This window comes from Oncorhynchus gorbuscha, linkage group LG25, assembly GCF_021184085.1.
Source record: "Oncorhynchus gorbuscha isolate QuinsamMale2020 ecotype Even-year linkage group LG25, OgorEven_v1.0, whole genome shotgun sequence".
NCBI classification, from domain to species: domain Eukaryota; kingdom Metazoa; phylum Chordata; class Actinopteri; order Salmoniformes; family Salmonidae; genus Oncorhynchus; species Oncorhynchus gorbuscha.
The window spans coordinates 37912626-37928553 of record NC_060197.1 but is presented as its reverse complement, the minus strand read 5'-3'; the positions used below and the strand labels follow the sequence as shown (position 1 = coordinate 37928553).

Below are 15928 nucleotides of genomic sequence, written 5' to 3'. Positions count from 1 at the left end.
GCATGTGTTTGGGATCATTGTCATACTGAAAGACCCATTCTTTGGATGCAACTCAGCATTCTTTGTCCTCCAAACACGACGAGTTGAGTTTTTACCAAAAAGTTATATTTTGGTTTTATCTGACCGTATGACATTCTCCCAATCTTCTTCTGGATCATCCAAATGCTCTCTAGTAAACTTCAGACGGGCCTGGACATGTACTGGCTTAAGCAGGGGGAAACGTCTGGTACTGCAGGATGAGTCCCTGGCGACGTAGTGTGCTACTGATGGTAGGCTTTGTTACTTTGGTCCCAGCTCTCTGCAGGTCATTCACTTGGTCCCCCCGTGTGGTTCTGGGATTTTTGCTCACCGTTCTTGTGATCATTTTGACCCCACGGGGTGAGATCTTGCGTGGAGCCCCAGATCGAGGGAGATTATCAGTGGTCTTTTATGTCTTCCATATCCTAATAATTGCTCCCACAGTTGATTTCTTCAAACCAAGCTGCTTACCTATTGTAGATTCAGTCTTCCCAGCCTGGTGCACGTCTACAATTTTGTTTCTGGTGTCCTTTGACAGCTCTTTTGGTCTTGGCCATAGTGGAGTTTGGAGTGTGACTGTTTGAGGTTGCGGACAGGTGTATTTTATACTGATAACAAGTTCAAACAGATGCCATTAATACAGGTAACGAGTGGAGGACAGAGGAGCCTCTTAAAGAAGAAGTTACAGGTCTGTGAGAGCCAGAAATGTTGCTTGTTTGTAGGTGACCCAAAACTTATTTTCCACCATCATTTTCAAATTAATTAATAAAAAATCCTACAATGTGATTTTCTGTATTTTTTTTTCTCATTTTGTCTGTCATAGTTGAAGTGAACCTATGATGAAAATGACAGGCCTCTCTCATCTTTTTAAGTGGGAGAACTTGCACAATTGGTGGCTGACTAAATACTTTTTTTGCCCCACTGTATGTATGTATGTATGTATGTATGTATGTATGTATGTATGTATGTATGTATGTATGTATGTATGTATGTATGTATGTATGTATGTATGTATGTATGTATGTATGTATGTATGTATGTATGTATGTATGTATGTATGTATGTATGTATGTATGTATGTATGTATGTATGTATGTATGTATGTATGTATGTATGTATGTATGTAGGTGTACGTGTGTGTGCGCCTTCATGTTTATTAACATCTTCACCTCTTCTCACTCAGATAGAGCCCTTCTTTACCACTAATAGCTCGGTCACCGCCTGTCATGTTTATTCATGTCCCAGTTTGCATCTCACAGTCATTTTAACCAGACCTACTGTATATTTACGTTCAACATCTCTGGACCATTAGAACACACTCACACAGATTGCAGGTAGCATCTTTGGAGATACACAAATGGGGGAGGGGAAAGAGAGAGAGAGAGTGATGATTATAGGGAAAGGGATAGCAGAGGAGAAACATAGGCCATCATTTTCTTTTTTGGCTGCACACACAGCCCCGTCTGTCTGCATAATTGCACTGACATTTATATTTTCATCTGGTGGTGTTTTGTCAATTTCCAATACTGGAAGCCTAAGCTGTGGTGTTGGGGTTGAGGGAGGGAGGGAAATTAGGCAGGGAAGGGTGTATCAAGAGAGGATTGGAATGAAAGCGCGAACTAACTAGCTGGTAGAAAGACTCCTCTCGGGCCTCCATTGACCAGCGATACTCTGTTCGACACGTCCGCTGCGACATGCGTTGCATGAAAAACACACAGTGCCATCCGAAAGCATTCACACCCCTTGACTTTTCCACGTTTTGTTGTGTTACAGCCTGAATTTAAAGTGAATTCAATTTAGATTTTGTGTCACTGATCTACACACAACACCCCATAATATCAAAGTGGAATTATGTTTTCGAAATGTTTACAATTGAATAGAAAATGAAAAGGTGAAATGTCTTGAGTCAATAAGTGTTCAACCCTTTTGTTATTACCTAAATACGTCCAGGAGTAATAATGTGCTCAACAAGTCACATACGTTTCATGGACTCTGTGAGCAATAATAGTGTTTAACATCATTTTTTAAAATGACTACCCAATTTCTGTACCCCACACATCTGTAAGGTCCCTCATTCAATCAGTGAATTTCAACCACTGATTTATCCACAGAGATCAGTGATGTTTTCCAATGGTTCATAAACAGACAATGAATATCCATTTGAGCATTACGACAAAGATATAGGCGTCCTTCCTAACACAGTTGCCGAAGAGGAAGGAAACCGCTCAGTGATTTCACCATGAGGCCAATGGTGATTTATAACCGATTAGAGTTTATTTGCTTCAAATGGAGATAATTGAGGATGGATCAACAACATTGTAGTTACATTGTAGTTACTACTGACTACCGCTCCTCATATGTTCAAGCATGGTTGTGGCTGCATCATGTTGTGGGTATGCTTGTCATCGGCAAGGACTAGGGAGTAAATACTTTTAAAAAAATGAACGGAATAGAGCTAAGCACAGGTAAAATCCTAGAGGGAAACCTGGTTCAGTCTGCTTTCCAACAGACACTGGGAGACCAATTTGCCTTTCAGCAGGACAATAACCTAAAACACAAGGCCAAATATACCCTGGAGTTGTTTACCAAGATGATACTCAATGTTCCTGAGTGGCCTAGTTACAGTTTGAATTTAAATCTGCTTCAAAATCTATGGCAAGACTTGAAAATGGCTGTCGAGCAATGATTTAAAACCAACTAGACAGAGCATTAATCATTTTTTAAAGAATAATGGGCAAATATTGTACAAGCTCTTAGAGACGTACCCAGAAAGACTGAAGGTGATTCTACCATTCAGGGGGATGAATACTTATATAATCAAGATATATTAGTGTTTTATTTATTAAAATCTTTTATCGGTCTATGACCAAAAAAAATGACAATTTTATCAATTTTATTCCCACTTTGTAACACAACAAAATGTAGAAAAAGTCAATGGGTGTGAAAATTTGCTGAAGGCACTGTACATGTGCCTCATAGAATCAAATATCTAATGAAATACAAACATGAGGGTATACATACAGGACATGCAAACACACACCAACCACATGCACCACACACACAAACACATTCCACACATGCACACCCCTCAGTAACCTGTTGTGATCAACTACAGTATGTGACCATTTGAATGAGTTCTGAATGCAGCCTCTCTTCTAGGAGCTCTAGTCAATATTCTACTATACAAAACTCATTACCTTCTCTCAACTACCTCAGGTCTAATGAAAAATACAAGCCTTTTTTTCCCCAGCCAGTAGGATTTATCTCTGTCTCTTTTTATAATTGACTATTACTAGCTGAATTGGAAGTTGATATATTATGAGAGCGGTCATCAGTCTTACAGCTCACTTGTTCTTTGCAGTAAATCCACCCAGACCAAGTCTACAGTGGGCCTTCGGAGTCTGCCAACCATTGATCTTTTTCACAGCCGCACTAAAATATTTATCCGGATTGTGACATTTTAACTATGTCCATTGTGACATGTATGTAAAGATCAAACCCCTGATAGTCCCATTCTCGACTACTCGGTCAACACGATCTGGCTCTCATCTCATTTGCTTCTGGACCTCAGTGCTTTACCGCTTTCCCCAGACTGTTGACAGGGAAAACATGTCAATTCTCTCTTCTCTTTCCGCAAGTGGAGGCTACATGGTGAAACTATTCTAATTGGTCTTTCACAGTCTTTTCCCCACATTAATAATGTATGTGGAGAAGCTAGAAGCTAGTGCAATGGAAGCGTCTTAGACAGCGCTTAAAAAAAAAACGATGTGTCTGTTCTTGTATACACGATTAGGAGTTTTATCCCCCCCATCAGCAAACAATGGCCACCGCCGCCTCCTCCTTGTCTCATTGTCCCACATGTGTCAATTATAGACAAGGAAGGCGTGGGCTGACGAGGGTCGTCAATTCCACAGCCGAAGGCTTTGAATATAGGGAGGCCTTGTCGTATAAACCCCCTGGCAGGCTGAGACAGGGCAGGGTGGGGTGAGACAGGGCAGGGCGGGGTGAGACAGGGCGGGGCGGGGTGAGACAGGGCAGGACGGGGTGAGGGATGTATGTTTGTGTATTGTTCCTGTGTATGTGAGACTTAGTAATGTTTTCGTCTGTTCTTCACTTTCTCTCTCTCTCTGCCACCCTCCCTTTCACCCCCTCTCTCTCTGCCACCCTCTCTCCCCCTCTCAGCCCCCTCTTCCCCCTCTCTCTCTGCCACCCTCTCCCCCGCCTCTCCCCTCTCTCTCTCTACCCCCCTCTCTTTCTCCCCCCTCTCTCTGCCACCCTCTCTTCCCCCTCTCTCTGCCACCCTCTCACCCCCCTCTCTCTCTGCCACACTCTCTTTCTCCCAACCTCCCTCTCTCTCTGCCACCCTCTCTTTCTCCTGACCTCTCTCTCTCTGCCACCCTCTCTTTCTCCCCACCCCCTCTCTCTCTGCCACCCTCTCTCTCTCTCTGCCACACTCTCTTTCTCCCAACCTCCCTCTCTCTCTGCCACCCTCTCTTTCTCCTGACCTCTCTCTCTCTGCCACCCTCTCTTTCTCCCGACCTCTCTCTCTCTGCCACCCTCTCTTTCTCCCCCTCTCTCTCTCTGCCACCCTCTCTTTCTCCCCCTCTCTCTCTCTGCCACCCTCTCTTTCTCCCCCTCCCTCTCTGCCACCCTCCCCCCTCTCTCTCTGACAACCTCTCTTTCTCGCCCCTCTCTCTGCCACCCTCTCTTTCTCCCCCCTCTCTCTCTGCCACCCTCTCTTTCTCCCCCTCTCTCTCTGCCATCCTCTCTTTCTCCCCCTCTCTCTCTGCCACCCTCTCTTCCTCCCCCTCTCTCTCTGCCACCCTCTCTTCCCCCTCTCTCTCTGCCACCCTCTCTTCTCCCCCTCTCTCTCTCTGCCACCCTCTCTTTCTCCCCTCTCTCTCTCTCTGCCACACTCTCTTTCTCCCAACCTCCCTCTCTCTCTGCCACCCTCTCTTTCTCCTGACCTCTCTCTCTCTGCCACCCTCTCTTTCTCCCGACCTCTCTCTCTCTGCCACCCTCTCTTTCTCCCCCTCTCTCTCTCTGCCACCCTCTCTTTCTCCCCCTCTCTCTCTCTGCCACCCTCTCTTTCTCCCCCTCCTCTCTGCCACCCTCCCCCTCTCTCTCTGACAACCTCTCTTTCTCGCCCCTCTCTCTGCCACCCTCTCTTTCTCCCCCCTCTCTCTCTGCCACCCTCTCTTTCTCCCCCTCTCTCTCTGCCATCCTCTCTTTCTCCCCCCTCTCTCTCTGCCACCCTCTCTTCCTCCCCCTCTCTCTCTGCCACCCTCTCTTCCCCCTCTCTCTCTGCCACCCTCTCTTCTCCCCCTCTCTCTCTCTGCCACCCTCTCTTTCTCCCCCTCTCTCTCTCTCTCTGTCACCCTCTCATTCCCCCTCTCTCTGCCACCCTCTCTCTCCCCCTCTCTCTCTCTGCCACCCTCCTTTTTCTCCCCCTCTCTCTCTGCCACCCTCTCCCCCTCTCTCTCTCTGCCACCCTCTCTTCCCCCTCTCTCTCTGCCACCCTCTCTTTCTCCCCCTCTCTCTGCCACCCCTTCTTTCTCCCCCTCTCTCTCTGCCACCCTCTCTTTCTCCCCCCTCTCTCTCTGCCACCCTCTCTTCCTCCCCCTCTCTCTCTCTGCCACCCTCTCTTTCTCCCCCTCTCTCTCTGCCACCCTCTCTGCTCCCCCTCTCTCTCTCTGCAACCCTCTCTTTCTCCCCCTCTCTCTCTCTGTCACCCTCTCATTCCCCCTCTCTCTGCCACCCTCTCTCCCCCTCTCCCTCTCTCTGCCACCCTATCATCCCCTCTCTCTCTCTGCCACCCTCTCTTCCCCCTCTCTCTCTCTGCCACCCTCTCTTTCTCCCCCTCTCTCTCTCTGTCATCCTCTCTTTCTCCCCCCTCTCTCTCTGCCACCCTCTCTTTCTCCCCACCTCTCTCTGCCACTCTCTCTCTCCCCCTCTCTCTCTCTGCCACCCTCTCTTTGTCCCCCTCTTTCTCTGCCACCCTCTTCTTTCTCCCCCTCTCTCTCACTCTGCCACCCTCTCTTTCTCCCCCTCTCTCTCTCTCTCTCTCTCTCTCTCTCTCTCTCTCTCTCTCTCTCTCTCTCTCTCTCTCTGCCACCCTCTCTTTCTCCCCCCTCTTTCTCTCTCTGCCACGCTCTCTCTCTCCCCCTTTCTCTCTCTCTCTGCCACCCTCTCTCTCCCCCTCTCTCTCTTTACCACCCTCCCCCTCTCTCTCTGCCACCTTCTCTCTCTCTCTGCCACCCTCTCTTTCTCCCCCTCTCTCTCTCTGCCACCCTCTCTTTCCCCCTCTCTCTCTGCCACCCTCTCTTTCCCCCTCTCTCTGCCACCCTCTCTCCCCCCTCTCTCTGCCACCCTCTCTCTCTCTCCCCCTCTCTCTCTGCCACCCTCTCTTTCTCCTCCCCTCTCTCTCTCTGCCACCCTCTCTTTCTGCTCCCCCTCTCACTCTCTATGCCACCCTCCCTTTCTCCTCCCCCTCACTCTCTCTCTCTGCCACCCTCTCTTTCTCCTCTCCCTCTCTCTATCTACCACCCTCTCCCCCTCCACTCTGCCACCCTCTATTTCTCCCACCCCTCTCTCTGCCACCCTCCCCCTCTCTCCCCCTCTCTCTGCCACCCTCTCTTTCTCCTCCCCTCTCTCTCTCTCTCTCTCTCTCTGCCACCCTCTCTTTCTCCTCCCCCTCTCTCTCTCTCTGCCACCCTCTCTTTCTCCTCCCCCTCTCTCTCTCTCTCTGCCACCCTCTCTTTCTCCCCTCTCTCTCTATCTACCACCTTCTCCCCCTCTCACTCTGCCACCCTCTCTTTCTCCCCCTCTCTCTCTCTCTCTGCCACCCTCTCTTTCTCCCCCTCTCTCTCTGCCACCCTCTCTCCCCCTTCTCTCTCTGCCAGCCTCTCCCCCTCTCTCTCTTTGCCACCCTCTCTTCCCCCCTCTCTCTCTCTCTGCCACCCTCTCTCTCTCTCTGCCACCCTCTCTTTCTCCCCCTCTCTCTCTAATATATAAAAAAATAATATATGCCATTTAGCAGACGCTTTTATCCAAAGCGACTTACAGTCATGTGTGCATACATTCTACGTATGTGTGGTCCCGGGATCGAACCCACTACCCTGGCGTTACAAGCGCCATGCTCTACCACCTGCTCTACCACCTGAGCTACACCCTCTCTTCCCCCCCTCTCTCTGCCACCCTCTCTTTCTCCCCCTCTCTCTGCCACCCTCTCTCCCCCTCTCTCTGCCACCCTCTCTCTCTCTCCCCCTCTCTCTCTGCCACCCTCTCTTTCTCCTCCCCCTCTCTCTCTCTCTGCCACCCTCCCTTTCTCCTCCCCCCTCTCTCTCTCTCTCTCTCTCTGCCACCCTCTCTTTCTCCTCTCCCCTCTCTCTATCTACCACCCTCTCCCCCCTCTCACTCTGCCACCCTCTATTTCTCCCACCCCTCTCTCTGCCACCCTCTCTCTCCCCATCTCTCTGCCACCCTCTCTCTCCCCCACTCTCTCTGCCACCCTCTCTTTCTCCTCCCCTCTCTCTCTCTCTGCCACCCTCTCTTTCTCCTCCCCCTCTCTCTCTCTCTGCCATCCTCTCTTTCTCCTCCCCCTCTCTCTCTCTCTGCCACCCTCTCTTCCCCCCTCTCTCTCTCTGCCACCCTCTCTTTCTCCCCTCTCTCTATCTACCACCTTCTCCCCCTCTCACTCTGCCGCCCTCTCTTTCTCCCCCTCTCTCTCTCTCTGCCACCCTCTCTTTCTCCCCCCTCTCTCTCTGCCACCCTCTCTTCCACCCCCTCTCTCTCTCTGCCACCCTCTCTTTCTCCCCCTCTCTCTCTCTCTGCCACCCTCTCTTTCTCCCCCCTCTCTCTCTGCCACCCTCTCTCCCCCCTCTCTCTCTGCCACCCTCTCTCTCCCCCTCTCTCTCTCTGCCACCCTCTCTTTCTCCCCCCCTCACTCTGCCACCCTCTCTTTCTCCTCCCACCTCTCTCTCTCTCTCTCTGCCACCCTCTCTTTCTCCCTCTCGCTCTACAGGTTCATAAAGGTTTTAGTGAATCTCAGATAGTTTCGGAAGGTGTTATATTAAGCTATACCTCTTTCTTTCCTCTGTCTTTCTTGGCCTATCTTCCCTTCAATTATTTAACATGCGGCCATGCTATGACACGCTTAGAAGTTAAAGGGGGAGTATTGGTCTGGAATGTTGGTTGAAGATCTCTATGGCATCTTTGGTCATTTCAGGGTGTGAACGTACATTTTTGTAATACTTCTCTCCAAAACTTTGATGAAGGGATGACTTCAGACTGACTTCTCTCCATACTTTATGTTCGTCATCCCCACTTTTATGTTCATCGAAAGATCATCATCAGTTTGAGGAGATTAATTTTCCCCATGCATTCCTAGACTGTCCCTTCATGTAAGAACTTTGTAGAGATCCCAGATAAATTCAGGATTCAGACATCAAACCCCAGGGGGATCTGAAACCCCACACACGTAATATTCAATCATGCTTCTCACAAAAAAAAGATGATTCACATAATTGCTATCTGCCTGTGAGACAAAGACACAAAGTCATTGTCACCTTCGTAATTTGTCTAATTTAATAAACCATTGTTTTGCGTCACCAATCCCTTTGAGTCCCAATCAAGTTATGGGCTTGATGTATCTGTTGATGTGTTTTGGGACGATTAGAGACACTAGCGCATTGTAGGTCTTTGACGAGGCAGAGAGAGGCAGACATATGCAAATGTCACACCCACTGTTGGAACTTATTTACCTAATTAATGGATTAACATAAGTCATTAGCAGCAGAGCGGAGATGCTCGACGCGGCTTAACGTGACCCGGGAGCGAACAGTGGGCGGCCATTTTCTTTTTTGGCTGACCCCGCTGGCATTGTGTCGCTCAGATGTGTGGCTGCCACTCTTATTCACTCCCACACATACTGTGTACACGCTAAGTAACCCACTGGGCACATACAGAGTGAGCAACACAAAGCTGCGTTATGTCCTCAATGCAGACACCAGGGTACACGTTTGCATGCAAGCATTGACCTAACATTGCAGGCGTATAAATAACAAAAAGCGGAGTCCCACTTCTGTTTTTTAGGGGAAATGGAAGTTAGGTTGAAAGTACTGTGTTCCTGAAAACCGGGTGTTAACGATTCCTGGTGACTCCGGATAGCACACACACACACACACACACACACACACACACACACACACACACACACACACACACACACACACACACACACACACACACACACACACACACACATACACACACACAAAGTCATCTAACTAAAACCTCTACTTTCTCCACTAATTGGGAATTAAGGTTCAAATGACATCAGGCATCATACAGGCATCACATGACGAAGTGTGAATTCAAAATTACAGTACATTGCAGTACATTCATCATTCACAGTGAATTGTGAGGAAAACCCAGGCAACTATTTGCCATTAAGTACATATAAATAGTGGACTCTTAACACAGTGTCTTGTGTGTTTGTTTCTCTCCTTAGGAGTAGAGGATATGGGTTTTGGTTGTTTTGGAAGTGAACATGAATAACTGAATATCTCTCTCTTTCAGGAGGCAGACTGAAGGATACTGCATGTGCAAAATGAACTAAATGTATTTCAATCGCTTTCATTCTTCATTTCTTTCTTTCTTTCATGTATGTATCTCTTTATCTCACTCTCTTGCTCTCTTTTCTGCTTCAAACTATGCAATAAATGTTATTTTTGTTTAATTGTTCTTACCCCTTTGAAATGGAATAGTTCTAACTTTCTGATTATCATTGTCAATACTGCTATCCTTCGTCTCTTAGCCATTTGAACTGTTGTGGTAATTTTGAACATTTACATTTTGCTGTTTTTTTCTGGCTTCTCCATACTCCCTAAACTGTTTCTTGCACAAGATCTAGAGAAAAGCAACTCGAGATAAAGTTTGCTTAGGAAAATATAACCTGCCAAGCATTCGGAATATGATTGGCCACACCCCCTGCAATGGAGCACCGATTCTAACAGAGCTTGTCCCTCCTACCAGCCACACCCACAGTCAAGACTAGCCTATCAGAAGTGGTTAATACTAATACTGAACTGCTTTTCCTTCATTCCCTTTCGCACTCAAAAAACAAACCCCACCCCCAATCTGTCCCCAACCCCTCTGTGAAAATTGATTTGCTAACTCTTGTCTTTTTACTAACAACAAGCTTCAGAATTCTCCAATGTATTATATTATTTTGTGATTTGGTTTCCCTTTAATTTGTACAACTAACATTGTGTCATTCACGGAATGTGAGTCATCTGTTCTTTTTTCTATTTAACTTGCGTACTTACATACTAACAAATGTAATGATATTGTTTTATCTTTTATATTTTTTTGGAAAAACCCTTTAATACGAAAAGTCTAACTTTTTCCAATTACTTTCTTTATTTCTTTATTTGGAAGATTTGTATGATATTGAAAAAATAAAAATAAAGCCTACTTTATTTATTTTTGGACATTTCAAAGATTGATTGGTTGGTTTATTATCGCCTTAAATTAACCTGATTGTTTATTGTAAAAAAAAGGCGAAATCTCGTAAAAATTTGTTTTTGAAGTTCGAAACTTTGAGTTTACGGTTTGTCATTCTTTTTTTGCTTTCTCCTCCCCCTGTTTTCTCCTGAAGCACGCAGGCATTGGACACGCTATGGTAAACAAACTGCATTATATGGTAGATATCATTCTAATTGTCTTTACTTTGGTTTGCCCCGGGTTTCCCTTACCTCTTTCTATTCCGTTTGCTCTTACTGAAAATACAAACTTCCATCGATTCCAAGGTAGCTGAAAACAATCACCTCTCTATTTGTCTTTATTTTACTTCTTTGTCCGTTTCTGCTTTTCACCATCCAATACTCCTCTCCTCCCTTCCTACAAAAATAGAAAACTATCCACTGAAAGAGGTCTGTCCTAAAATGTTAAATTTAGCAACAATTTAGAATTGTCAGATTTTTTTTTTCCCAAAATGAAGAAATAAAGAATTATTTTCCAAGAAAGATATCAACTTCTGAATTGACAACGACAAAACCTATCCCCTAATTTTTTTTTTCAACAATCGTCCTTGATGTGGACGTACACAGCGGACTCCATTGACAGAGAATAACCCCTACTTTTACAACCCCAGTGACAGGTAGTAAGAACTCAGGCCATTTGGGTAATATTCTACTATGTCTGATACTAGATGCTCTATATATTTAATGTTATAAAGTTTGAACCTTTGTCTACTTAAACAGTGTGTTATATAACTAAGCTAACCCAGTCGACATTGAATTGACTACGTAAAAATATATGCAAATACATTTGTCTAACTTAGTTGAAGGCAATTGTATTGTTAAGATTTAAATGAGTCTACCTATTCCTTCGGCAACTATCTACAGGTTCGGCCGAGAATGTACTGCAGCAAATATGTGTGTGCCAAGGCCTGTGGTTCCCACTCAAACGTTAATAGAGGTCAGGTCCGTATTTACACCTCCTGATTTAGTGGCAGAAACATGGCCGTAAAGCAGGGCCTCAAATGAGGGCTCGATCCCATTAGAGACCTACAGTGTGATTTAGGACTGAGCTGGTTCAGCTCTGAGCCCATAGCTGGACTCAACATCCACACTTCATTCAACGCCATTGTGTCTGAATGGTAAATACTGTCCCCTTGTCTGCTACTAAGGCTTTCTTGTGTATAGCCAGGCTTTCAGGAGTCAGGACAACAGGACAAGTCAGGACAGTGCTGCTGCTGGTTTGCTCAAGGAAATGGGAAAAGTGATGTATTTCTTAGAAATGAATAGAATAGACTAAATAAGCAAGGATAGGGTAAGAGGCTGGTTGGCGTAAGAGTACTGATGTGGATATTTAGTTAGAAGACATTTTGGTAATCCATGACAATTCCTTCAGAAATATCCCCAGAAGGATGATCATTGATATACATGTTGAATTACAGCATTGCCATATGCACTAGTATAAATGACTCAATGAACACTAGGCCTTAGTTGTTTGTTGCCAAAGCAGAAACGCTGTAAAATTAAGATCAAATTTAAAGTAGATACCGTTCTTTGATGTATAAATAAGAATTAAGGACATGAAATGACTGCTTTCATGGTTCTTCGTGGATTAACACATGCAGGCAACAGGCATCTACAGAGGAAACGAAAGGGAAAGGGATTTTGTTCTGTCTGGCCTTCCCAGATAGCTATTGTTGCTTAGTTTCTTACTTCCTGTCACTGGATTTGGGCCCCCCAATATATATATATTTTTAAAAGGGTTACACTCTCCCCACCAAACTTACATGGCATGTAGGGACAATCTCTTGGAATGTCTCGACTGTGTCCGATCTACAGTCTCCATCACTAACACTAACTCTTGTTACCTCTGAGTTGACCCCCTTATCTTTTGGTTGTTGTTTATTGATAAACCAATTACATTAAAGAATATATGTATATGCATATATCATGGCTATTATATATACATACATATATCAATCATTACACTAGTATCCGTGTGGCCACGTAACTCTCCAGCCACCCCCTTTTATTCAGGGTTTTGTTACCTTTTTTATATATATATATATATAACTTATGAAAACCAATAATACGACCTCACTCCTTACCTTGCTAGGGGAAAAATAAGGAAAAGGGGAAAAACAAAGAGGGGGAACAGCTTTTCATTTTCTAGGTGACTAGAGGAGCGATGCCTACAGTAAGGAGGTTGTGTTAGCCATCCAACCCCTGAGTTGGAGTGGAATCAAACGAGAGAGCCTACTGTACAGCAGAACAAAAGACCAGCCTGAGATCACTGTTATTCTAACCAGTTATGGGTTTCATAACTACTGTAAATGACTCCAGCAATCAAAGTACACTGTATGTGTATGTTCAAAGTCACTTAGTGCCAATTTGTGTAATTACCTGTAAAAGTAATGGAAATATTATGGAGGGGTTGTTCATAAGCTACTGGCTAGTTGTTAGCACATGCACAAACATAGATGGCGAGTAGGAGGTGTAGTAAAGGGAGTTCATATAGCTCTTAGATTGAACAATTTTAATGTCACATTCACCCCTCTTCTCACTGTTGACAGTGGAATCCCTATTCCCTCACTTAGATTTCCCAGTTCTTTAAAACCCTCTCCTTTTTCAGTTGACTACATGCATCTGTGGTTGTTCCATCGGTTTGGTCCCTCATTGTGCTTTTCCTTTCGGTTTGGATCATGCATCCTGTTTGCATGTTGTTTTTCTGGCTAGCATCATAGACATCTGCATCCTACCCCCCAAGGGTGTCTCCGCTGCTCTAGCCCAGCGAGCGCCAGTCTGCACACGTGTCTAGATGGGTGTTCTTTCCTTTGGCGTTCTTGTCCTAATTTCACCCTTAACCTTTTACTTCTCCATTCGTCTGGTGTAGTAGTGTTGCCCTCTGCAGTTTGGGCTTTCCTTTTCCCATTGCCGCCTCCTCTCAAAGTGATTGTGTTTTTGTTTGATTGTTGCCTCTGTTGGTTCATGTGTTTTCCTTTGTCCAATGGACTCCTTTAACTTTCCATTTTGTCATCCAGTCATTCAGTGCATGTCTCATGTCCTTCTAATTAGCTTGGATGGAATCATTTTGTTTCTTCTTAACCAAAACAAGCCCCTGTCACACGCTTTCAGTCCGAAAATCTGATCTGGATGGACAAATCAAATTGCAGAGGACCTTAAAGACTCCTCCTAATTGTTTTGATACTACTACTACTAAATTTACTAAAACAATATGTTACTAATACTACTGTTTGAATCCAACCTGTATGTTGTAACTGTACTAACAACCATTTTTGTGTCTGACTCTCCCCTACTTACTAAAGTACTAACAGTTCACCCTCCAACCCAACTCTCCTTAACTGCCCAACTCACAACTAAAGCTCCCTCTCTCCATACTTTAACACTTGTGAATGATCTCAAAAGACTGCCCCCCGTCCCTCCTGTGCGCCCTTTGCCCCCCCCCCCCCCCAGCCCCAACCATCACTAACCCAGGGTTGGTACAGCAAATTAAGGCATCATTTGGATTAGCCCTCAGAGACAAAGACTCCATACTGATGCCTGAAGAATTCCGGATCTTTTTCACTAAGTTCAGTCACTGCTAGTTGTTCAGTCCAGCTGCCAGCCACCTGCAGGAGGATTCCTCGCTGAACAGACCCCCCCTCCCTCTGCTCAGACCTTCACAGCCCTACTTCAACCTGTCTTAGGGAAAGGCGTCAAAGGGGGTCATCATTGCATGTGTGACGTGTTTGCATTCGCAGACCAATGAAAATGATTATTGTTGGATAGTTTATTTGAGAAGGAATTCATTTGCCTCTGATACTGTATTTGAAATGTTGATTTAATGCTGATAACTAACTTTGGTTGAAATTTGTCAATGTGGACATGATGATATTTGCCTCCAGCAGTTAAAAACTATGTTGAAGGTAAGTAGTAAGACATTATCAAATTGAAGACCTGCACTTCAATCAAGTAAGCGATTTACTGTCAAGGTAAGATTGTCCATTTCTGTGCATGATTGCTAAACCAAAAACCAATTTACAATGTTGTCCACAATGAAGGAACTGTTAGAAGTAGTAAAAAACTTAAATGGGAGGCACCACCTCCAAACAGTGTGTAACGGACGAGTTACAGTAGGGACTTCAGTAGTTCCATCATTACTTACTTGAGGCATGAGTGGTTCACTGAACGCTCTCCCTTTGATATGTGTTTCCAGGAACATCTGGTTTCTACACTGTCTGTTGTTCCAACACCTTCCATACTGGGAGAACACTGAATAATCTGTCAGTAGATCCATACCAAGATACAGCCGCCCCAGTCCCACTATCAAAGACCGACTGCACGGCTTCACTTTGATGCCAGACCAAATCTATGTAGGCAGTAGAGAAGCCACTGAGGGTGCTTCACCTGGTTTGCACTCTGACACTGTGTGTGTGAATGTGTTTGTGTGTGTGTTGTTGTTGCTCCAAGAACAAAGGCCCTTGTCCAGGCAGGCAGGCCCCTGATGCTAACATGATGAGAGGGTATCCAGTAGAGAACTCTCTGGCGTTAACTTAGTGTCACAGAGCCCATCATGGTCAATGAGCCAGTGACACGCTCAGCCAAGCACACCCCAGGTTCTGCTGTTAGAGCACAATGCTGAACTGCACTCTGTCTCCACAGGTCTCCCGTAGCTCGCCAAACAACCAGGTTGTAAATGTCTAATCCTGAGTTGTAATAAGCTAGGAATCCAGTTTCTATTTACTTTACCAATCAAAAGTTTGGACACACCTACTCATTCATGGGTTTTTCTTTATTTGTACTATTGTCTACATTGTAGAATAACAGTGAAGACAGAAACAGAAAAACTGTCAAATACAAATCATGTCGTAACCAAAAAGTGTACAAAAAATCAACACTACCGTTCAAAGTTTTTGGGTCACTTAGAAATGTTCTTGTTTTTGAAAGAAGGGCCATTTTTCTGTCCATTAAAATAACATCAAATTGATCAGAACTATAGTGTTGACATTGTTAATTTTGTAAATGACTCTTGTAGCAGGAAACGGATGATTTTTTAAGGAATATCTACATGGGCGTACAAATGCCATTATCAGAAACCATCACTCCTGTGTTCCAATGGCACGTTGTGTTAGCTAATCCACATTTATCATTTTAAAAGGCTAATTATTATTAGGAAACCCTTTTGCCATTATGTTTGCACAGCTAAAAAATTGACCATCTTTAGACTAGCTGAGTATCTGGAGCATCAGCATTTGTGGGTTCAATTACAAGCTCAAAATGGCCAGAAACAAAGACCTTTCTCCTGAAACTCAGAAGAGTTCTATTCTTCTTCTGAGAAATGAAGGCTATTCCATGCGAGAAATTGCCAAGAAACTTAAGATCTCGTACAA

General features: G+C 45.0%; 1 protein-coding gene across 7 annotated transcripts in view; it reads left to right on the top strand.

Annotated features, from left to right (window-relative positions):
- LOC124013620 (neurexin-2-like) overlaps positions 1 to 15928 on the top strand; it is a 1135017-nt gene that overhangs the window by 532793 nt on the left and 586296 nt on the right. For 6 of the 7 annotated variants that reach the window (XM_046327950.1, XM_046327944.1, XM_046327948.1 and 3 more), the window contains one exon: positions 10679 to 10702. The exons of the other annotated variant lie outside the window; for it this stretch is intronic. In XM_046327950.1, coding sequence (XP_046183906.1) covers positions 10679 to 10702 — 24 coding nt within the window. The remainder of the gene's footprint in view (positions 1 to 10678; positions 10703 to 15928) is intronic. 7 annotated transcript variants of the gene reach the window in all.